Raw genomic sequence first — 25,747 nt, forward strand, 5'->3', positions numbered from 1 at the left:
GATGCCTATTTCATCATCTACGTCTCTGCATTACTGCAAATCTTCGGGTTTGAGGGTATGTGACATTTTGGAGAGAGAAAGAGAAGAAGGAAAAAAGATGAATAAAAAACAATAAAGAAGAGAGTGTTTTCATGTGTATGTTCCTGGAAAAAATTGTTGTACACAATTTCCCTGATATCAAATATGTTTGGCAGTGGATAGGGCAAGCTTGAGAGCAATGGCAAACCACATCATGTGTATTATTCTGCACAAATCATTTAATCTGCTCTTTGAAGGTTGTCTTTAAAATGCCAGCCTTTTTTCTTACCACTCAGCAAGATGGATTCAGATATAAACTAGGCAGAATGTGAAAAGGAGGTGCCAACCAAATTTAGTAACCTATGTCCTAGAGTCAGCAACCTCTGTCAAATAGAACTAAAGGAGAGGGTATATTAGCTCTGATTTGCCTGACTCCCAGTGACAGCCATTCTTAGCAGAGTGATCAGATATTATAGAATATCTCTAAATCATGTACATGAATTACTAGTACCAAGATCATACTTCCTCTCTATAGGTAATAGAAGATTCTAATGTAATCCTGTGTTTTTTGTAATAGTTTCCTATTGCTACTATAAAAATTACAATAAACAGTGTCTTAAAACAATATACATTTATTAGCTTACAGTTCTGGAGGTCTGAGGTCCAAATGGGTCCCACAGGGCTAAAATCAAGATTCAGAAGGGAGACTCTAAAAGAAAATCCATGTCTTTACCTTTTCCTACTTCCAGAGGTTACTGTCATTCTTCAGCTCATAGTTGATCACCTCCTCAATCTCCCAAGTCCGTAGCGACTGGTGGAGTCTTTCTCATAACCCTTATAACCCACTGCTGGCATTGTCTCCCTTTTCCACATTTAAGTACCCCTGTGATTACATTGAGCCCACACAGATAATCCAAGATAATCTCTTTATTTCAAAATCAGCTGATTGACAATTTGTATTCCATCTGCTACCTTAATTCTTTTTTATCACATAGTGTAACATGTTCAACACTTCCTGGGATTAAGACATTAAGTCTATTATTCTCGTAATCACAATTGTCTTCCCCTCTTGATCCCAATGACCAACATATTAAAACTCGTTCTGATCCTGCAGGTCCCTTATTACAGAAGATGGAAATATATGTAAAAGACTTATTATAGAACTTTATCCCAGGGGTTGACAGTAATCTAAAATTACGTTTCTTTTCTTTTCAGGGATGACAATGAACCACTGCTTATTTTGGGCTGCTGCTGCTAGCTTTCTGCCTGTTTTGATGATAAGAGTATGTGAGGTTTGCAGGTTTTATAATTACTTCCCAGAAAATATAAGAGCTAACCCCGTAGTAGAATTCATTTTGTTACAGGCTCTATTGTGGGGACACTATGCCCATTACTCATCTAGTTTTCATTGTAGCCTTATTAGGCAAGTACTATTCTTAACCTCGTATTATAAAGAAAGATTAAATCATATAGCCAAGGTCATATAACTAGAAAGTGGCAGAGCCTAAAAGTAAACCTAAGTAGTTTGGCTCCATAGGCCCATGCCTGCGGATAATTCAGAAAAGCTGAGAATGTAGAATAGGAATTACTTCTTTATAATTTATCCATGTATTTTCCATGACTAAATGGGGGAAAATATACTGTTTTTGTTTACCAAGAAAAGGTATTTTATCAATATGCAAACTGAGCTATCTGATTTGTGACTATAGTAAGATTTTAACACATCAAAAGTAATATAAAATGAAAGGTGCCAACAGCAAGGAGAGAATTGTGAAGAGCTATTAGAAATGGAATAAATACATGAGGCCCGACTCTCACTGATTATTAAAAACAAGAATTTCAACACTCAGAAAACAGAAACGAAACACTCAATGGCATAATAAGAAACAAGTCCCTAATATTTTATGTTCACCCAACATGTACCTCTAAATAACCTCAATGATATAAAGAAAATACTACATTTTTAATATACCCAAAATATTTTTATTATGAGCTGAAGTCAACAGCTTTGGTAAAGAAAATGATTGGGTTTTATATTTTTATATGCTAGATAGAAGTCAGTAGTAGAAGGCATTTAATATTATAAATAAAAGAGAATCCATGTGCATTAGACTATTGGGGTGTTGGTTTGTATCACATCACTCACACCTCTGCCTCAGAGAGAAACCAGGCAGAGCTCTTGTCCAATACCCAACAATTCCCCAGTAAGCTGCAATCAGAGTCTTGAAGAAGTGTTCTCTTTCCTTCACTCTGATTCTCTGCCCACTTTACTCCCCGACTGTTGGTGGGAGGATATTCATACTTCACAGTAAGGAAAAGCTAAGCTGAAGCATAGCTACCATGCCAGAAGAAGAAGGAAAAGGCGGGCAGTGAGAAAACTACGTTGGCCTTTAAGACTTAGTTAATACTAGCCTGGTCAAAGCCACTTAATCCAAGTTCTGGGAGATAGCCTAGCCCACGTTGCCATGGGAAAGAAGGAATCAGTATCACAGTTAACAGCCCAGATAGAAAAGTAAATAGAGAGACCCCTTCCCATTCAAGGAAACAAGAGACTGATCCAATACGGGCCAGGAATACAAAGGAAAAATATGAAGGGGTTGAGGCATTGATAAAATAACACGTATACATTCTACAGACAGATAACTATTGGAACATTTATACGCAATTTTATAATTGTTTGTTCAGAAAATGAAGGTTTAAGAATTTTAAATGAAACAAGAAGATAAGATAAATTAAGTCCCCCAACACAAAATTATCACATAAACTTTAAACATGATATCCAGTTAAAATAAATAATAAGCTGCTCCAATTTGTCCAAAAATAAACAAACAAAAAAACAGTGTGATACCTTCTCTTTTTTAGACTCCAGGTAGAAAATAAATAGACTGACCACCAGACTTGAATGTTATTTTAAACTTTCCTTCAATGTTAGAGTTTACTGGGATACTAGGCATCTAATTAGACAGATATAAATTTTTTTACTGAGGTATAATGTTTTCCATGAGAATCTGGTAGATGTTACAGAATGTGCTCTTTGAAAGAAAAGTACAGGGAGCTACAATAAGGTAATTGAGCTGATTTGATTTTGTCTGACATAATTAGTTAATTAGGATGAGATAGTCCTCAGATCTGAAAGGTAAATTGGTTTCATTTGGTAAAACAAGCTGAAAGAGCATGCTAACAAAAGCACAGGCTTACGCAAATACTAAGGCAGAATGGAAACTGATGCATTGGAATAACTAAAAGAAATCACTGAGACTAAAGCAGAGAAAAGTAGGGGAGCGTGTCCTAAGTAGAGATTGAGAAGTCAGCAGGGTTTTCACAGGCTTTGTTAAAGACTGAGTTCTTCTTTCTAAGACTTGGAAACTGTGGAAGACTTTTAACAGCAAAGTGACTTCCTTGTGTATATATTTTGAAATGTTTACTCTGGAGAATGGGGTATGAAACCCTGCATAGGAGAGTGAGAGGGAGGGTGTAAAGGTGACGAGGCATGTGCTAATTCTGGGAGGCCAGTAGAAGGTCAGGCTGTAGCCACAGTCAGTTCAGGTGAAGGAAGAGAAATCTGGTGGTAGAAGAAAAATGTCCCTTACACGAAGAAAAAGACTACTTCTGCACTGACAGCTTAGTGAAAGGGATCAATTACCCGTAGATTAAGTAGGTTGAAGATAGTAAAAAATATATTGAATTTAAAATTGAGCTTGTAGGTGACCTTAATAGGATTTGTTTCAAAACAGAGTACCTCATCTTCAGCACTACTGACATTTTGTATGGGATAATTCTTTATTGAGGGGGGCCTGTCCTGGGCCTTTTTAGATATTTAGCAGAATCATTAGCCTCTATCCACAAGATGGCAGAGTACTCTCCCTGACCCAGTTCTGACAACCAAAAATTTCTTTAGACATTGTCTAATGCCTGGTGGGGAGAGAGAGAAGTTGGGGAAAGGGTACATCAACCCTGGTATAAACCCATTGTTTGAGTGGAATAAATGATGAGAGAGTGAATGTAAGACTATATTAGAGAGTGAGAAATTATAGACAACCAGTGATGGCAACGTTTTCCAGAATTTGGTAGGGAAGGAAAATAGAGAGAAAGAACAATAATGGAATGGGAAAGTGAGATAAATCAAGAGTTTTGTTTGTGTATTTTAAGATATAAGCAACATCATCATAAATAAATGCTAGTGAGAAAAAAATACAAAAAATGGTTGAATATAAAATGAAAAAATAATATAAGATTTGGGAAAAAGTTTTAGAGAATGGACTAAACAACACTGCTGGCAAAGTGTGCTTTTGAAAGAATGGCCTGTTTTTAATTCTTTGAGGAACACCATCCTATTTTTTCATAATGACTATACTGATTTGCATTTCCACTAATTGTGGACCAGGGTTCTCTTTTCTCCACATTTTTGCCAACACTTGAAATCTTTTGTCTTTAATAATAGCCATTCTAACAGATGTATGGTGATATCTCATTGTGGTTTTGATTTACATTTCCCTGATGATCAATGAGGTTAAGCACCTTTTCATATTCTTGTTGGTCAATTTGTATGTCTTCTTTGGAATAATGTCTGTTCATGTTTTTTGTGTAATTTTTAATCAGGTTTTTTTTGTTGGTTTTTGCCATTGGGTTGTATAAATTCTTTATATTTTTTTTGATATTAACTCCTTATTATATATATATGGCCTGAAATATTTTCTCTCATACTGTAAGCTACCTTTCATTTTGTTGATGGTTTCCTTTGCTGTACAGAAGTTTTTACACTTGTCCCACTTGTCTATTTTTGCTTTTATTGCCTGGGCTTGCTAAGACCAATATGAGCTTTACCTATGTTTTCATTTAAAATTTTTATGATTTCAGGTCTTCTATTGAAGTCTGTAATCTATTTCGTGTATGATCTAAAATAAGAGACTGTTTTAAATTTTTTGCATGTGGATATCCAGTTTTAAATTTGCCACAAAGATGGACCTTATGTTAAGTGTTTGCTTTTTTTTCCACATTCATGAAATAACAGCAATAGTTATAATAAAGGGGATGGGAACAAACTTTGGAAGGTGATGAATATGTTTACAGTCTTGATGGTGGTAATGGTTTTATGAGTGTATACTTATCCTCAAAATCACTTGGTTATATACATTAAATAAGTACAGTTTTTTACATGTCAATTATACTTCAATAAAATAGTTTTTTTTTTTTTTTTAAAAAAAAAAAAGGAAAGTATGACCCGCTTTACAAAATCACAAAGGAGAAGAAGGAAAGAATGAGAACAAATATAGGTAGATTGTGGACTGGGCAAGAGAAGTTGAAACAGCTTTCTTCTGATAGTTTCTCTTACTGAGGGAAGTAGGATATATCACAATCAATTGAGAGAGGTAGATGTGATTGGGATACAGTGCACAAGTTCTGCCATAACATTGTGAGAGAGGCAAAGTGAGTTAAGTAGGTAAGTAAGTAGAATCGATGAGAAGAATTAAAGGACAATTTAATATTAGATAGCCTGAATATGAATACCAACATTTGTCATTTTGTGATATTTTTTCTGCCAATGCTCAGTAGACTTAGTGCAGGCAGGGAAATTTTGGGTTTCATCCAAATTTTTGGTTCCATCTAAACCTAACGGGTGTGGGCAGGCAAAGGATTCAGCAAGTGAGTTGTTGAAATGAGAGAACATGGATAGAAAAGAAAGATAACAGAAGGCAAATTGAGAAAATGAGGAATGAGCGTGATGCTTAGATTGTGTGAAAAATAGAGTGACTGACCTTAGTGACTCGGAAGAACAGGGAATCCTGGTCAGACAGGAAAATGCTCCTAGCTGATTTGGGAGATGTGACATTATGAAGCCATCAAAAAAATATGGATTGTGACCATCGAGGCAGGAAACTAAAGATTTAAGATAGGAAGAGTTGAAAAGCCTGAGTTGTCAAACAGTTGGAATTATCTATGTCTCTCAAGTTGGCTGCAGACACTGGAGTAGGCAGGATGAATTTGTTTCAGGAGATCCAATTTCTGTGAATGAGTGGAAATGAGAAGAAAATTGTTATACGAGAGTGGATTTTCAAGGATGAGGTGGTAGAGCTGAATGTCATGAGTTTCACTGGAGAAGGGTTTTTCAGAGGAATAAGGAAAGTTATAATCTGGAAATAGTAAGGGATTCTTGTGAGTCACCAATCACTCTTCTAGTCTAGACCAGAGTTATTTGCAGTATGACAAAAAAATAGCACAATGTGAATGTGCTTCTGAGGAAATGATGTCTTTTGAATTCCATATTTATGCCTTTTCCCCACACCCTAAAACCACTGATATAAAATAAATGACAATGACTACTTTTATATTTAAGCAAGGTATGACACTGGATCCTATCCACTCAGAAACTATGTTGATAGTCCTGTGGGAATTGAGAAAAAAATAAATACCATTCTAATCATACTACATAAGTTTCGCCACCTTTTTAAAGATATGATGTACATATGATATATTGCAAAGACAAAAAGAAGCTACTCTTTGCTGCAATTAATGTTAACCTAAAATATTAAGGCCATTTACTTTTCTTCTTAATGAGTTACAGAATAAAAGGTAAATAACTTCAAAAAACAGTCATAAATTCTAGATTGTAGCCAATTTGAAACCTATTTTATATATACATATACAGATGCAAATATTGTTTTCTCATATGAATAAGACAAAGTTGCAAAATCTGAGTTAAAGATAATAAATAATGAATATATTGGATTAGGTTTTCCCAGACACATACCTTCAAACAAAAATTCAAGTGTAAGTGGTTTACCTGGGAAGCAAAGAGAACGCTTGGAGGAGATATGGTGGGGAATGAGCCAAGAAAAGGAAGTCTGTCGGTAAAAGGTATGATATCAAAACATCTTCTACTGTGGTTTATGTTGTCCAATAAAAAGTGCTTCAACATGGTCCAAAGTACTAATCGTAAATTTGAAAAAACCCAATTACAGAATATCCAGTACTCTATTCTATAGACTTGTATAATATCAGACTGGAATTCAGGAATCTTCAAAACTAGCGCTGGAGAAATGGAAACTAACATATTGAGATAACATAAATTTTAAAATGCTGTCAATCATTCTTTATTCTATATAAACTATAAATTAATATGGTGTATAGGTCTGTAAGTAGTGTATTATACATGATAAATTCCACTTAAAAGAAGACTAATTAATAATTTTCTGGTAACAGACAAAACTAACTATAGTTCCACATAGTACATTCCTCACTGAATCACCAAATGTACAAGAAGAAATTGTTACTCTACATAACAGTCTCAGGAGAAGAGTAATACCAATGGCTACCCACGTGCTGAAAATGGTAAGATTAATTAAATGGCCATAACAATGAAGACAATAATAGTTATGGTGTTTACTGAGTTTTTATTAAGTTCTAATCACTGTCAAAACACTAAAAGTTTGGTCTTCACAAACAAACCTACAGCATTGTAAAAGAAGAAACAGAGGCCCAGAGGAGGTGGAGAACTTTCCTCTAATCATATAGTTGATAAATGACAGAACAACACTTCCAACTCAGACAGCCTGGCTTCATTCACAGAACCCCAGGATCGTGCTACTCAAACTCGAGTGTTCTTCAGACTCACCTGAAGTACTTGGTGCAGGACAGGTTCCTGGGCCCCATTCTCAGGTCCGGATTGAGGCTATGCCAAGCTCCCAGCTGTTGCTGATGCTACTAATCATTATCGTTAGTATACGAACTTTGTGTCTTCATTAAGCAGCAGCCCAGGGGCTAAGCCACTCATCTGAGAATGAAGATGTCCAGACTCTAAGCCAGGTGATGCTGCCAGGTAAACAAATATTGACAGATCTTTTTTCCAGTTCCCTTGCATCCCATACAAGGAGAGAGTAATTGTCTTTCCACTATAAACCTGTGTGTGAGCAGACTAGGTGTTGTAAAAGAAAAATTAAAGGAAGTTTCAGATGATTAGCCTCACATTTATTATCTCTCAGAAGTGTCACTCAGGTTTTTGGGAAATCTTATCCCGGTTTCTTGAACCTTGGATTGTCCTAAAGTAGCAAGCATTAGAAATAGTGAGGATTCTGGAGGGCAATTCTAAAGGATAGCTTTCTTAGGCAAATGACAAAGGGGAGGAAGCAAGTGACTAGAAAAATGATTCCAAAATTTATCTCTTGATCATCTTAGAATCTATCGTGTTATTTGAACAAAATAATAAAAATCAATAGCTATTATAGACATTGTTGCATTGTGAGTGTTTTATCTGACTTACTTATTGTATGTACTATTGACAGGCACTCTTTTAGAACCATATTACATTAATTCATTTAATTTAATAATTTTGTGATTCGATACTATCATTTCCATTTTACAGATAATGAATCTGAACATCAGAGAAATTAGGTAGCTTATCCAGTCATAAGTACTGGATAAGTATAGATTCAAATGCAAATGGACCAGCTCCAGGCTCCTGTTCTTAATTATTTACCTCTCTTAGGACAAACGGGGTCCAAACTCCTTTGTTTCCAGATGAGCAAATAAGGGTAGCTAAAATGTACGAAAAAATGTTATAGAGTAAGTGGAAATTATTGCCTCTGAATTCAGAGAACTTACTATTGTGGATTAAAGATTTATACAAAGGAAACATTAGAACATAAGGATGAATGTATTCAAGTGCTAAGTTGCAAAGATATGAGAGAGCAACAAAATGATAACTTGAGTGTACTAGTAAAATCGAGTAATATTTTAAAAAGAATATGGGAATTGAGTTGTTCCATAAACAATGCATACAACACAAATAGAAAGGAATTGATAGAATTATAGTAGGGCTAAAGAGCCCATCACAACTGCAAGGCAGAGATTTTTCAAAAAAATAATAATAATTTCTGCACGTTAGGTTAGAATCTGCTTAAATAGAGCCATTCATTAAAGCCAGAATTTACAGCTACAGTAATCATAAATACTAGTGATTTTAATCAGAGATGTTTCATAAAACTGGAGTATCTTATCAACATTAATCAAAGGAAATGTTAAGCAATCAGCTCTAAATTGGCCAAAGAAGTTCCAATTCTGATCATTTGATAACCTGGTCCTAATAAGCAAGATTTTTTACTAATTACTGAAATGACAGTATTTATATTACCAGGAGATTTTATGCCTTAATGGGCTGTGTTGTGTCATCTCTACTTGTTCAGTTAGATATATCCGTTACTAAAATACATCTTTTATTGAATGAAACAATCAAACTCCACAAAACTATGACTTTACTTTGACCCTAGGCTAATGGGTTACTTAATTTATCTCTTGGTTTACTAAATTCATCAACTTGAGATATAATTCTAAGAAACTAACACAAATGGCACCTATATACACAGTAGATAAACTTCTTTGATGCTAGGAAAAATATTGAAAATCTAAGTTAGGGTGTCATCCAAAAATTGTTCTAAAGAGTAGCTGAATGATTTATGGAAAATTCTATAGTAAAATACAAACACAATTTTTGTTGGAAATGCGTTGGATGCAGATATTGGGACAGTCTTTTAAACAGATGTACACTGTGTGAGGAGGAAGAGAGTTTGAGAGATCATTTGTCACAGAGTCCCATAACTAGTGATATAAACGCTCTGCCTTTCATCTTATTTGGAGACATACCTAACAAAGTGCTTCAACTCAGCAGAATTAACACACATTGAGAGTTAAGAGCACATACTCTGGAGTCAAAATAATCTGGATTCCAATTTTCTTTTTGCCACTTATAAGGTGTATCATCTTGGAAACTATGTAACATCTTCGTGCCTCAATTTCTTCATCTGCAAATGAGAATAATAATAGTACTTTCCTTGTAGAGTTGCTGTGGGTAAAAATAAGAGAATATACATACAGAATTGGTAACAGATCCTGGCATGTAAGATTAGCTATAATTTATTATTATTATTCATAATTTTATACAGAGATGTATGACACTGTACTTGTTTCTAACAACAGCTATCATATTTATTATACCTGTAGCATAAGATTTATCATACAATTGTATTGCATGAATTATATTAAAACTTTTGAACAAACTATTGGGTATGAATTATGGCTGACATTTTACAGATGAAGAATTCAAAGAGATTAAATAATGTGTCAGAGGTAAAACTACTAATAAATAATGGGAGGGATTTCTAACTCTGGTCTGTTTTATTGGAAGCATTTAGTTAACCTCTTTAATAGTTCTGAGAGAGAAGCTACATGTGAACTATATTAACAAATTTTGATTTTGTAAATTCAAGGACTAAAACAATAAATTGAAAGCTTGGTGTAACTTTTCCAACCAGAATATTTAAGAATAGTATTATTTTTTAAGTTATTTTATATAATTGAGGATATTGTTAGCCTTCAATTTTTAGAAACACTAAACTAGAATCTTATAATGGAGACATTAAGGTCATGTGTTTGTATGTTACTCTTCCATTGTAGAGTTGGAAAGAAGAAGCTACACAAAATGCCAGAAATTTGTCAAACAATTGTGACTTGGTAGAGAGCAACACACTTAATAGAAGAATTGCAAGTAGGTATGTATCTATATGACCTACCTTTATGCTTAAAAGTCCTCAGAGATTGTTAAATGACCAGGATAAGGCAAGGCAAGTCATCCAGTCTATATTTACATTTGTCCTATAAATAGCAGTGAATTGTGGTCCACTATACTGCTTTATTGCTGTTAATTTTTAAATTTGGATATTCGAATTTTCAAATTCCATATTCTGAGCATCAGAAGAAAAGAATCACAGCTGTCAGTGTCACAGAATAGTTAAGTAATACAATGATGACTGGATGAAAAACTAGAAGACTAGGAGATTTCCACTTTACGTAATAATTTTAGCTACCCACAATATCACCATTTCTTAAGCTTTGGAACACTAGTGCAGTTGAGAGCTAAGTTATATTCAACTCCACTGAGCTGCTCAAAAGAACAATTTTAGGAGCACAAAAATGAGTCCATCTCATGACAAATACATTAGGTGGGTCACTGCTAGTTTCCAGAAAAGCCAATAGTAGTTCCTACACAATTAGAGATTAATAATATTTATGAGATACTTGTTTGATACAAAATATTTTTAAAATACTAATAAAACTTCCATATTGATAGATTATTGGGTATTTTGATCCAATATTGTTGAGCAGTGAATTAGCAATGTGAGTCTTTCCATCCCCAGAAAAAGGCAGATCTCTCCTGAATACTATGTTTGTTCAAGAGCTCGTATCACAAGTGAATGGTTAAATGAGCAAACATTTATCTAAAGGTCCTTACATGATAACTACCTCTATGTGTTTGTTTTCAAAACATGGACCTTGTTACATCAGCTTAGAAATGACAAAGACTGAAACGTTGATTGATCTGATTTCCAAACTTGCTCAACATCTCCTACTGCCAACTTCTCACTATACCTGAGCACCTGAAGTTCATTCATCAGTGAAAAAGGAGATGGTCAGCAGATACAATTGAGTTTGCCTCCTCTTATAAGACATTGCTTGGACGATCAGTGAAACATTTAAAAAATAAAAATAAGAAAAGCATCCATGTAAAATATTTCCAAGTTTTTATAGCATGACCCAGCTCTTTCCCTCCTTTCAGATACTTTTTGTGGAGAAAATACACATTTGGCATCCGATCCTATCTCAGGGTCAAATTTAATTGGAATCTGATACAATGAGTCCATATATTTTAAGGATGGAGAATGGACATCAATGAATGGAGACAAAACGGTTGATCATTACACTCAGATAACCTGCATACTGGCAAATATATACATTGGTTAAGTGACTATAAGCATGTGCAAAAAAAGATAGGTGACAAAACTAAGGAAAATTATTCTACCCACTTTTTGCAAACTTAAACTCGACCCACTGAGTTTCTCATAATCTTCAAAAAAGGAAAGTGATTCCCTTAATAGATGGCCTGGAGAAGATGTTTTCTTCTTTATACATTTGATTTTCTAGAAAGTAACGAAATCATAAAATATCAACATCCTTTATAAATTATATTTGTAAAGAATGAAAACAATAGAATCCCCTTCTTTCTAGTTTATTGTGATAAAATTACATTTAAATATAACTATATATGTATGTATATATGTATATATACATATATACATATACATATATAATAAAAATTGTCATTTTAACCACTTTTAAATTAATCTTCAGTGGCATTAACTACATTCAAATTTTTATGCAACTATCACCACCATCCATCTCCAGAACTTTTCATCTTCCCGAACTAAAACTCTATACCCATTAAAATAACTCTATTTCTCCCTCTCCTTTTCCTCTGGCAACCACCACTCCACTTTCTGTCCCTATGAATTTGACTACTTTATATACATCATATAATTGGAATCATACAATACTTGCTCCTTTGTATCTGCCTTATTTTACTTAGCATAATATCCTCAATCTATGTTCATCCATGTTGTAGCATGTGTCATAATCTTATTCCTTTTTAAGGCTAAAAAAATTTTCATTTTATGTATTTACCACCTGTTGTTATCTATTCATCCATTGATAGGTAAGTAGGTTGTTTCCACTTTTTGGCTGTTGGGAATAATATTGCTATGAACATTGGTGTACAAATATCTATCTGTTCAACCCTGTTTTTAGTTATTTGAGGTATATACCCAGAAGTAGAATTGCTGGCTCATATGGTAATTCTATGTTTGATTATTTGATGAACTGACACTGTTTTCACAGCAGTGGAAATCTTCCATTTTACATTTCCAACAGCAATTAAATTTCCTAATTGTTCACATCCTTACTCTATTGATCTGCTTGTGCTACCATAACAAAATACCATAGGCTGAGTGGATTAAAAAATGGCAATTCCTTTTCTCACAGTTATGGAGTCTACAAGTCTGTGAACATCTGGAGCATAGTCAGTTTCTGTGAGAACTCTCTTCTTGGCCCATAAATGGCCAATTTTCACCATGTCCTCAGATGATATTTTTCCTGTGTGTGCCTGGGGAGAGAGAGAGAGAGGCATGGGGAATAGAAGATCATGTTCTGGTACCTTTTCTTATAAAGACACTAATCCTATCATATCATGGCCCCACACTTATGGTCTCATTTAACCTAAATTAATTCCTTAGAGACTCCATCTCCAAATAGAGCTACACCTCTGGGTTAAAGTTTCAGAATATAAATTGGCGGTGCGGGGGCGGGGCGGGGGGAGACATAAACATTTAATACATAACACATACATTGTGGGGGTTTTTGTCAGTGTTTTTTGTTTGTTTTGTATATTATACAAAATATAAGTTTGAAGTGGAATTTCACTGTACTGTAAATTTTCATTTCTCTAATGGTTAGTGATGTTGAACACCTTTTCATGTGCTTATCAACCATTCGTGTATCTTCTTTGGAGAAATGTCTATTCAAATTTTTTGCTCATTATTAAATCTGGTTGTTTGTTTTTTGTTATTGAGTTATAAGACATGTATCCTTCATCAGGCATTTGCTGCAAATATCAATTTCTATTGTATATGTTACCTTTTTACTCTGATGATAGTATCCTATTTATGCACAAAAGTTTTAAATTTTATTAAAGTTCAATTTATCTTTTTTTCTTGGTTTTCTTTTTTGCCTGTACTTTTGGTGTCATATCAAGAAATTATAGCCAAATTCAATATCATAAGGTTTTCCCTCTATGTTTCCTTCTTAGAGTTTTATAGTTTTCACTCTTACATTTAGGTCTTTGATCCATTTGAGTTAAATTTTTATATTTTATTTGTTTGCATGTATATATTCGTTTCCCTAAAATTATTGTGGTAAGTCTATTCTTTCCCCATTGAATGGTCATGGCATCCTTGTTGAAAAATCATTTAACCATATATGTGAGAGGTTATTCCTGGTCTCTCCAGTCTATTTCATAGGTTTATATATCTATCATTATGCCAGAACCACAGTGTTTTATTACCATAACTCTATAGTAAGTTTTGAAATCAGGAAGTATAAGACCTCCAATTTTGTTCTGCTTTTTCAAGATTGTTTGTCTATTTGGGATCCTTTGGGTCTCCATAGAAATATGAGGATGCGTTTTTCTATTTGTGAAAAAAAAAAGTCATTGGGATTTTGATAGGGATTACATTCAATCTGTAGATTGATTAGAGTAATATTGACATGTTAAAAACTTGTCCTTAGCCCATGAACGTTGGCTGTCTTTCCCATTATTTGAATCTTCTTTAATTTCTATTAGCTATGTTTTCTAGTTCTCAGTGTACAAATCTTTCACCTCCTTAGTTAGGTTTATTTTTAAGTGTTTTATTCTTTCTGATATTATTTTAAATAAAACTGTTTTCTTAATTTCTTTTGCAGATTGTTCACTGCAAATGTATACAAACAATTTTCGTGTGTTGATTTTATACTTTGCAGATTCGCTGAATTTTTTATTCTAACAATTTTTTGTGGCATTGTCAAGGTTTTCTACATATAAGATCACATCATCTATGAACAGAGATAATTTTACTCTTTTCTTTCCATCTTGCATGATATTTTTTCTCTTGCCTAATTGCTCTGGCTAGGATTTTCAGTACTATGTTTCAAAAAAGTGGCAAAAGCCAGCATCCTTGTTTTATTGCTGACCTAGAGGAATAATTTCATCTTTACTATCGAGTACAATGTGAGCAGAAAAGTTTACATATATGGCTTTTACTATGTTGTGATATTTTCTTTTAGTACTAGTTTGTTGAGCACTTTTGTCATGAGAAGGTGTTAAATTTTCTAAAATGCTTTTTTTTTTTTTGCTTCAATTGATGTAATCACGTGGGGTTTTTTATTCCATCATTATGTTAATGTGGACTACATTGATTGATTTTCATGTTAGACCATTATTTTGAATGAATAAATCTCATTCAGTCTTGGTGTATAATTCTTCTAATATGCTGCTGAACTCATTTTTCTAGTATTTTGTTGAGGGGTTTTGCGTCTCTGTTCATATGGAATATTTGTCAGTAGTTTACTTTTTTTTTTGGTAATTTCTGTGTCTACCTCCAGTGTTAGAATAACTCTGGCTTCATAGTAGACGTTAAACAGTATTTACTCACTTTGAAACTTTTAGATGACTTTAAAAATTATAGGTATTCATTATTCTTCAAATATTTGGTACAATTTACCAGTGAAACCATCAGAGCCAGAGCTTTTCTTTTTCAAAAAGCTTTTTGATTACAGTCGATCTTTTTGAAGAACCACCTCTTAGTCACATTACTTTCTCTACTATTTTCCTGTTCTCTATTTTATTTATCTTTAGTCTAATATTTACTGTTTAATTTACTTGATTATTCTTTTTTTCCTTATGATTTAGCTAATTTATCAATTTTGTTGATCATTTTGAAGATCCAATTCTTGGTTTTATTGATTTTCTTTACTATTTTTCTATCCTCTATCTTGTTTATCTATGTTCTAACCTATGTTGTTTCCTTTCTTCTATGAGCTTCAGGTTTAAATTATCTTTTCTAATTTCTTAAGGTAAAACTTCAGATTACTGATTTGAAATTTTAGTTTTAATATAATCATTTACAGCTATAAATTTTCCTCTCAGAACTGTTTTTGCTGCTTTCTCCTAAATATTAGTATGTTGAATTTTTATTTTTCTGTCTTAACATATTTTCTAATTTTCCTTGTTTCTTTTTACCCATTTTTTTAAAAGAGTGTACTTTTAAATATCTACATATTTTCAAATTTTCCAGTTTTCTTTTGGTTTTTGGTTTCTAGTTTTATTCCTTTGTGATAGGAAAAGATACTTTCTTATATTTCAAACTTTAAATGGATTAAGACTTGTTTTGTAGCCTAACATATAGTCCATCCTGGATACTATTTTTACATATATACTTGAGGAAAAAGTATATTCCATTGGTATTGGCTGGAGTGTTCTATGTATGTCTTACTTTTATCATTTTCTTTATATATTGAACACTTATTAAAATAAATTCATTATTTTTAGGCATTTGTCTTTTAAATCTTATAAAAATAAAAAGAATGATACTACAAAAAAAAATTATAGCAATAGTGGTTTTTATATTTGCCCATGTACTTTACTAGAGTTCATTATATATGGCTTCATGTTACTTCATTTGAAGAAATTCCTTCAGAATTTTTTGTGGGACAGATTTGGTAGTAATGAATTCCCTCAGATTTTGTTTTTCTGAGAATATCTTAATTTATCCCTGATTTCTGAAGGAAAATTTTTCCAGATAAGTGATTTTTGCTTAACTGTTTTTTTCTTTCAGAACTTTAAATGTATCACCTTCTATACTGCAAGTACTGTCTCCTGTACTAGAAGTTTTCTGCTAAGAAATTCTCTTGTATTCTTATTAGAGATTCCTGTACATGATGGGTCACTATTTTCAAGATTTTCTCTTAGTCTTTGGATTTGGACAATTTGAATATAATGTATCTTGGTCTTGGTTTTATTCTACTTTCAAGATTTTCCTCTTAGTCTTTGACTTTTGATAGTTTGAATATAGTATATCTTGGTCTTGGTTTTATTCTACTTAGAGATCGTTGAGCTTCTTGGATTTGTAGTTCCATGTCTTTCCTCAAATTTGGGAAATTTTCTGCCACAATTTCTTCAAATAATTTATCTACTCTTTTTGTTTTACATTCTCCTTCTTGAATTTCCATAATGTATATATGGGTCTGTTGATGATGTCCTTTACATCATCCCTTAGGCTCTGTTTACTTTTTCATTTTTTTTTCTTTTTGTAGTCAGATAGGAGGATAATTTCAAATTACCTGTTTTTAAGTTGGTTGATGCTGTCTTCTGCTTGTTTATGTTTGCTATTGATCATCTTTAATAATTTTTTAAAATTTTAAATTAGTTATTGTATTTTGCAGCTCCAGAATTTCTGTTCAGTTTTCATTTGAAAATAATTTTAATCCTTGTTGAGATTGTGATTCTGTTCATATATTGTTTCCCTGATTTTCTTTAGTTCTTTTGTCTGTGTTTCTCTTTAGCTCTTTGAGTATATTTAAGTCAGTTGTCTTCAAGTCTTTGTATAGTAAGTCTGATATCTGTGCATATTCAAGGTTGTTTTTTGTGATTTCTTTTTTTCCTTTTAATGGGCCATGTTTTCCTGTTTTTGTTTTGTTTTGTTTTTGTATACCTTGTGATTTTTCTGTTGTTGAAAATTAGGTATTTGAATAAAAAGAGCAACTTCCCTTAGTCTTTGCAGACTGATAGTAAAGAACTTGAATAATTAACAGGGCATATTGTGAGACTTGGAATCAGTACAAGGTAAAATTTTAGGTCTTCTAATTTTTTCTGAAGATATATCTTCCCTGAGACTATGTCTGTGATTTTTTCAATTCACTCAAATGCACAGCTTCTTTTAAATGTCTTAATTTTCCACACCATCTCATTCCCACTTCTTCTAGGCACTTTAGTTCTTCTGTAGTATTTCTTTATCTATAATCTCTTGCCCCAAGTGTTAGAAGGTCTATAGTTACTCTTCAGCTACCATGAGGTAGGCCCATTATTTCATATGGCTCTTTCTAGCCTGAGATGTAAGCTATGCTATGTTCCCCATTTGAGCTCTAAATCAGGCAAAATGAAGAACATTATTTGGGGCAGCACATAGGGAGTTTAAAATATTGCAACTAAGAGCGTCTCAACTTCCTCCAGACAAAGTTAGGAAAATAAACCTAAGCCATCTTCTGCCAACCATGTTATGGCATGCCAGGGAGGCAGCATGTCAAGGAAGAGTAATAGCATTATGAAACTCACCACCATTTTGATTGTGGCTTTTTCTTGATTTGGTGTTCACTTGGTTGTTATAAATCTTTGACAATTTCCCACATTTCCCATGAAGTTATTTTAGCCAGTCTCCAGTAGGTTTTTTTTTTTTCTTTTTTTAATGTATCCATGCAAATATGAGGGTTTGGAACTTCCTAATTCATCATCTTTTTGACATCACTCTTCTTTCCTCAGACTTTTATTTTAAAGCATTGCAAGCTTGCAAAAACTTTTAATAAAGGTATAAGAAATACCCTTATTACTTAAATTTGCAAATTCTTAACACTTTGTCAAAATTTGTTTTAACTCTTTATAAAAATATAAACATTTTTCTGAACCCTTTGAAAGTAAGTTACAGACATCATGATACTTAATTTTTAGTATGTCAGTATGTATCTTCTAATTACAATGACTTTGTCTTATAAAACTATAATATCATGGTACATACCATCCCACCAGGAAGTGGTCTAAATAGAAATTGAACCTGAGTCATTTTCTAACTCATTAATTTACACTACGCCTGTTCTCTGACAAGTAAAGTTTTTTTGTGTGTTCTGATTTTTACATAATCACCAATCAGCCTTCATCATATTATCTGACTTTCCATATAGATTTGATAAGAAGAATAGAATGACCCAGGATCAATGATGGCCACTGAGAGTGCATATATATGTGTGTATTATCTAGATGTATGGTAATCTTTTTGTTTTTATGACTTCCTAGTAAGTTATGCTCAAACTATTTTAAAACACAAGGCTGTTTATGTTCAATCATTGATAGCAATATTTGTATTGTAATCATTTTACAAAATATCAAATTATTAGTAAAATGATATTTTTATATTTATAGCTCGTTTGGGCTACTTCTTACCTCATTGGCTGTGATGTGTCATCATGCTACAAAAAAAATCAATATTTCTCATGTTTGTCACAACTGTCATGAGTATGTATCATACAACTTGGTTTCACATCTCTTTGAGAGATATATCCCTCTCAATTTAGTTTTATAAACATTATTAAAATATCAAATGTTTTATTTCAGTTAAACAAAACTTTAGAGATAAAATGTCATTTACCAATACCAAAAACATTACACACACATACTCATACATTTTTCTTTAAATCATATTTTCTAAATAAATCTATATATCATTAATAGAATGTTAAAATTTAGAACTATTACCACTAGTCTTGCTATGTGATATTGATTCAAACTTGTTTGAGCTAGCATAAGCAAAGAGACAGAATATTTACCTTAAAAATGAAGAGTACTTTTAGAATTCAAGGGCAAAAATGCAAGAATGAATAGAAAAGGCCAAGTGTTCTTGTATTTAGCTTTTTAGTGTAATTACCAGTATATGCCTTTTCTTTAGAAATTAAATGTACGTATTATCAACAATGTGAGTAACAAATAGAAGAAATAATCTGATTGTTTCACAAATTGGCATGTGTACTCCTTTGTCTCTATGGTGTTTAACTGCTGTCTCCCATGTTTTATGTTGTACAATAAAAGATGTTCAATATGAACCAATGAAAATGGTTTATCCTATAACCTGTACACTTGAAATAAAGTCCTCAATATTACTATAGATTTACTATATATAATATATTTATATAATAACTTTATGTGAGTTAATTCTGGTCTTATGTCTTGATTTTATCTATGTAATTAGTGCTGAAAAAAGTAAGATCTACCTGCATCTATAACACATCAATTGTATTAAATCTTTGAAAGGGCTTGTGGTCTGTGCTGAACCTCTAACAATAAATTTTTTTTAAAAAGTAGAATACATAATGCATGAAGTTGCAATGGGAAAATTTTCTTGGCCAAAGATTTGGCTAAGTATCTGAGAAAATCCTTTATTGACTAAATAATAAATTTATTTTATAAAGTAAAACTTTAGCAATTTGAATATCAAAGAGAAAAATATTGGATAGAATGTTCTCTCTATCATTTTTTGAATAATAGTAAGAATCAGCTATAATGCACATTATTTTCTTAGTTATCTGCAGGTAAGCCAGTCTTCTCTGAAACTTCAAATTATCTCAGAACAGGAAATTCTCATCTACTTATTTTCTCCTCCAACTCTTTAGATTTAACTTTGCTGACATATTTTTATTTTTTATAATAGTTCATGTACTTCTATAAAAGACACTAGCATGTATCAAGTTTCTTATGATATAGTGCAAGATGAAATTAGAGCACCTCTATTCACTTAAATTTTTTCTTAACATTGTTAAGAACCATATCTTTTTACATGATCATTTATGAAGTCCTTATAGGTATAAATAAAGAAAAATATCCTATTGTAAATGGCACTTCTGCTGCTTTGGACTCCACCATGCGCAGGTCCCAGTCTTGTTAGAACTTGACTGTCCAAGAAGGTGCAAACTGCTTCAAAATATTCTTAGGACACCAGAATTGCCAGTCGTACATTGAAAAACATAACTTATCATCATTGTAAGTCTAGAAATCTTAAATTTATCTTAAAGATTATAATTGTTACATATAAGTGATTTTCACAAATTGTTTTTTAAAATGATTGTAAATGATGATTAAATTTTATATACATTTTCCAAACATCAATTTTATTAGATCACGTTTTTTTATTTTTTTTAAGAGGAAATAGACCTGACACAAAGAATGAACCTTATAATATGGGAAGTCCATGTGAAGACTCTCCAGATGACTGTGAAGATAAGCTTTATAGTAAGTTTTACATTTCAGTTTGCTTAATGTTGACTGTGGATCTGGGAGCTACGTGTTCTTTAAATCAAGCATTTAACAATATTTCACAGGAAAGGTTAATATTATTTTATTCTCCCTCTCCCTCCCCAGAGTGACCATGAAGACCATTAATTAAATCTACTGGAATGAAAATTAGAATACCTATGTTTAAACTCAAGTTCCCACCTTAAAATTTAAAGACCCTAATTGGGGCAACCTAGGTAACATAATGTTAACATAAATGCAAATTTTTCTCTGCTCCATAAAAACTTTCTGGCCTCTCTTGTTGGAACCCTAAAAGTAGACATATTGTTTTCAGGTTGCCAGTGTTCTCAGATTGTTTGCTGCTCTATAACTCTCCTACCTGCCTGACCTTATTTTGGCATGTAATTTTTTACTAAGTGATCTTTATTCATCCATGTGCTCACTGACACATCAAAAGGCATTAGATGATGATCACATTGTCCCTTACAGTATCTTATTCCATTTCTTATGTAAATCTAACCTAAAGTTTAGAATTAACTAAATGGGTTTCAATTACATGTTTATTCCCTTAAATAACAAAAAATCCTTTTTGCAGAACCTCTTGCAAACAAAATTTCTCAATCCCTGGGAATAATTTTAATAAAATAATTTTTAATAAGTTTGTGGAAAAATAACAAATCCAGAAAAAATATTCTTTATCTTTAGGCTTGGAATACCAGAACTCTTATTTTTCTTCACCTGACCAGGTCACTCTGTTTCCTTTTAAAACAAGGGAAATGAATTCTCTTTCTCTTTCTCTTTCTCTTTCTCTTTCTCTTTCTCAACCTCTCTCTCTATTTATATAATATGTCTCCCCTCATTCTTCTTTGTTCTCTTTCTTTCACTTTCAACTTCACTGTTTTTTACTCCAGTTTTTTTAAAAATACATACTAATTATAACATGAGGTAGTTTTTTTTTTCCTCAAGAGATTAAAAAATAAGGTCTACAATGGTATAAAAAATGTAATAGAAGTAAAATAAGAATAGGAAAAAGAGAAGTATTACTCGAGAAAATTGAACCTATGACATAGAAGATAAATAGCTTAAGCCCTTTATGCACCTATAAATGCATGAGAAAATGAGAGTTACTAGAGAAAGAAACATGTCTAAGATTGGAACACAGTGAAGTGGAAACATCTTAAAAATATAAGACCTGGATATGAATATATAATTAATTTAGTATATTTTTTAAAAAGTATGAAAACAAAATTCCTACTTATAAAATAGGAAAAATTTTATAAATTAATATAATTTATACAATATATATAACTGCAGGAGAAGCAATTCTAAGAGGAAATTTATAACAGTAAATGCTTATATTAACAAAAAAAGAAAAAGCTCAAGTAAATAACTCAACTTTATACCTCAAAGAACTACAAAAAGAACAAACTATGCTCAAATTTAGTATAATAAAATAATAAATATTAGAATGCAAATAAAGTAGAGACAGAAAAGACAATAGAAAAAAATAAAACTAAGAGCTGTTTTTTTAAAAATAAACAAAATAGAAATATCTTTAGCTACACTTACCACGAAAAAAGAGAGAGGACTCAAATAAATAAAATTAGAAATGGAGAGGAGATTTTGTAAATGATACCACACAAATAAAAAAGTTCAAGAGAGATTACTATAAACAATTCCAAGTCAACAAATTGGACAGCCTAGAAAAAAATGAATAAATTCATCAAGATATACAACCTACTAAGACTGAATCATGAAGAAACAGAATATCTGAACCAATAAATTACTAGTAAAAAGATTGAATCAGTAATCAAAATCTCCCAACAACCAAAAGCCCAGGACCAGATGACTTTATAGCTGAATTCTGTCAAATACTTAAAAAATTTTAATGGTATTTCTGAAACTCTTCTAAATATTTAAAGAGATGAGAACAATTTTAAAGTAATTTTTGAGGCCAAAACTAGACTGCTACCAACATCAGAGAAAGACACCACAATTAAAAAAAAAAAAAAAAGTTAAAGGTCAATATCACTTATAAACATGGGCCTGAAAATCTCAACAAAATATTAGCAAACCAAATGCAACAATACATTAAAAAATCATAAATTATGATCAAGTAAGATTTATTCCAGGGATGCCAGGATGGCTCCACATCCACAAATCAGCCAATGTGATATATCATGATAACAAATTGAAGAATAAATATCACATAGTTATCTCAATAGATGCAGATAAAAAAGTATTCAGCAATTTAACATTTTTATGATAAAAGCTCAGCGAATTGGGTATAGATGGAACTTACCTCAACATTATAAAGGCCAGTTATGACAAGCCCACAGCGAGCATCATATTCACTGATGAAAAGTCGAAAGCTTTTCCTATGATCAGGAGTAAGACAAGTATGGTCTCTTGCCACTTTTATTCAACGCAGCACTAAAAGTCCTAGCCAAAGTAACTAGGCAAAAAAAAAAAAAAAATCCAAATTAGAAAAGTAGAAGAAAACAGTTTTTATTTGAAGATGATATGATGGTATATATAAAAAAATCCAAACAGCTTCACTAAAAAACTGCTGGAATTAGTCATTGAATTAAGTAAAGTTGCAAGATACAAAATTAACATACAAAAATCAGTAGTGTTTATGTATGCAAATAACAAAGTATCAGAAAAAAAATTAAGAAAATAATCCATTTCAATTGCATCAAAAAGAATAGATTTAACCAAAAAATTGAGAGATTTATATACTGAAAATATAACACATTTATGAAAGAAATTGAAGACACCAATAAATGGAAATATATTCCATACTGATGGATTGGAAGAATTAATATTGTTAAAATGTACATACTACCTAAAGCTATCTACGGATTCAATGCAATCCCTACAAAAATTCCATTGGCATTTTTCACAGCTAGAACAATCAATTCTAAAATTTGTATAAAACCACAGAAGACATCAAATAGCCAAAACTATCTTGAGAAAAAGAATAAAGTTGGAGGTGTCACACTCCCTTATTTCAAACTATATTACAAAGTTTAGTAATCTATAGTAAACAAAAGTTTAGTAAACAAACAGTGTGTACTGGCATCAGTGGAACAGAAGAGAGGGCCCAGAAATAATCTAATGCATGCATGGTCAATTAATTTACAACAAAGGACTCTAGCATATACAAAGGTAAAGAATTGTCTACTCAATAAGCAGTTTTGGAAAAACTAGATAGTTACATGAAAAAGAATGAAACAGGACCACTATCTCACACTATATACAAAATTAACTCAAAATAAATTAAAAACTTAAATGTAAACCTAAAACTATAAAACTCCTAGAAGAAACTATGGGGGCAATCTTCTTGTTATCAGCTTTGGCAATTATTTTTTGTATTCGATTCCAAAAGCACAAGCAACAAAACCGAAAATAAACAAGTAGGACTACATTAAAACACAAAGCTGTATAGTAAAATACTATTCAACCATAAAAAAGGAAATTCTGCCATTTGCAACGATATGAATGGAGTTTAAGAGCATTATGTTAAGTGAAATGAGTCAGAGAAAAGTAAATATTATATGATATCACTTACATGTGGAATCTAAAAATAACAAGCTCTTAGATACAGAGAACACACTGGTGGTTTTTAGAGGCTATGAGGTGAAGTGAAAGTGATCAAAAGGTACAAATTTTTAGTTATAGGATGAATAAGTTCTGGGGATGTAATGTACAGCATATTGACTGTAGTTGAAAATATTATCCTGTATTTTCAAAAGTTGCTAAGAAAGTAGATCCTAAAAGTTCTTATCAGAAGAAAAAAATAGTATAACTATAAGGTTATGGATGTTAACTAAATTAAGTGGTAATCATTTCATACTAAATGCATATGTTAAATTATTGTATTTACCTTAAACTAATACAATGTTATATGTTGATTATATCTCAATAAAACTATGAGGGAGAGTAAGAGATAAAAGGAAAAAGATGAATTAAAACACCTTATATAAGTCAAAGAAAAAATGTTACATAAAAAGAAAAGAATCTATCACATATCATGTTTCTCCAAAATACCACATAGCAGAAGACAGTAAGATAATGATGGATAACTTAAAGTTTTTGGTGTACTATGTGCCTGCTCATAGGATAGAGCCCACTGCATTGTTATTTAAGATAATCTCTGAGTCAAGAGATTATTTGAGATATTTTACTATCCTATGTGTGCAACTTATATAATTTTTACATTGACTATATTAATTATTGTATATTAATTGTTTTAATTAAAAAGAAAAATGCTAGATGACTCACACTTTCTAATTTCAAAACTTACTACAAAGCTACAGTAATCAAAACAAAGTGGCACTGGTTTAAAGACGGACTATGCCAGTGGAATAGAATAGAGACCCCAGAGATAAATTGTCATATGTGGCTATATATTAATTTTAATAATCCAAAGAAATGCCTTAACTATTAAATAACAGGGCATCATATAAGCAGACTACAAGGAATAGATAAAACTTTTATCACTTTACTGTATATAGCTTATGAGGTTAATGATTTCAAAATAACATTATAATTGATAAAGATGATTCATCTCCAATCTGTTTAGATGTCCTACCAAAAAAATGTGATCAAAGAAACCTGTTAAATATCAGATTAGACTCATCTTTTTTTCTTTAATAACTGACCTCATTTAACTCATTACCTTAGCTCATGATAATGAAAATTAATTAATTTTTAATACATTTTATGTTTATGCCTTTAAGGACATAATCTTTTTCCACAGAGATTGTAAGTTTTTCATGATTAATATTGTATAAACATGCTTTTCCTTTCAGCTAACCCCTGCATCTACAAGGATGAATACACTGAACTGTAAGTTACAAAAGCAAGTTCTTGGATGCAGCCACCCATCAGCTCAATTACTGTACATAGCTAGCTGTCTCTGTGACATTGAGATAGCATAACCTTTGTTATTTACACTATAATGTACTGTTGGGAAAATGTTTGCTTGACTGTATTTTTTACCTTACTTTGCTTCAGCAACTTCTGCTGAATTTCATTTGGTTTAATTATACTTGAGATCCTAAATTTCACTAACCATATATGGGCTTCAAGTATTTACAACAATGCCATGCACTCCTGTCCTTATTCATCCTGAAGTAACATTGTTGTAAACTTTCTTACCATTGAAGTGAAAGGTCCAGTTCAACACCTGCCTCATATTTAAATCATGAGATTTATAGTTCTTAAGTTTACATAATTCAGCTGATGGCATAATTG

The 25,747-nt window shown here is 31.9% G+C and overlaps 1 protein-coding gene across 1 annotated transcript; it reads left to right on the forward strand.

Moving 5' to 3' along the window:
* The first annotated feature begins 1,235 nt into the window (after positions 1–1,235).
* CRISP1 (cysteine rich secretory protein 1) lies at positions 1,236–25,431 on the forward strand. Its single transcript, XM_039853085.1, is given in 9 exon segments — positions 1,236–1,301; positions 7,219–7,347; positions 10,465–10,555; positions 11,624–11,770; positions 18,621–18,691; positions 18,693–18,715; positions 20,394–20,482; positions 25,303–25,337; positions 25,339–25,431. Coding segments are annotated over 9 exon segments (744 nt in total).
* Positions 25,432–25,747: the final 316 nt, after the last annotated feature.

Source organism: Pteropus medius, unplaced genomic scaffold (assembly GCF_902729225.1).
Source record: "Pteropus medius unplaced genomic scaffold, Ma_sr-lr_union100, whole genome shotgun sequence".
NCBI classification, from domain to species: domain Eukaryota; kingdom Metazoa; phylum Chordata; class Mammalia; order Chiroptera; family Pteropodidae; genus Pteropus; species Pteropus medius.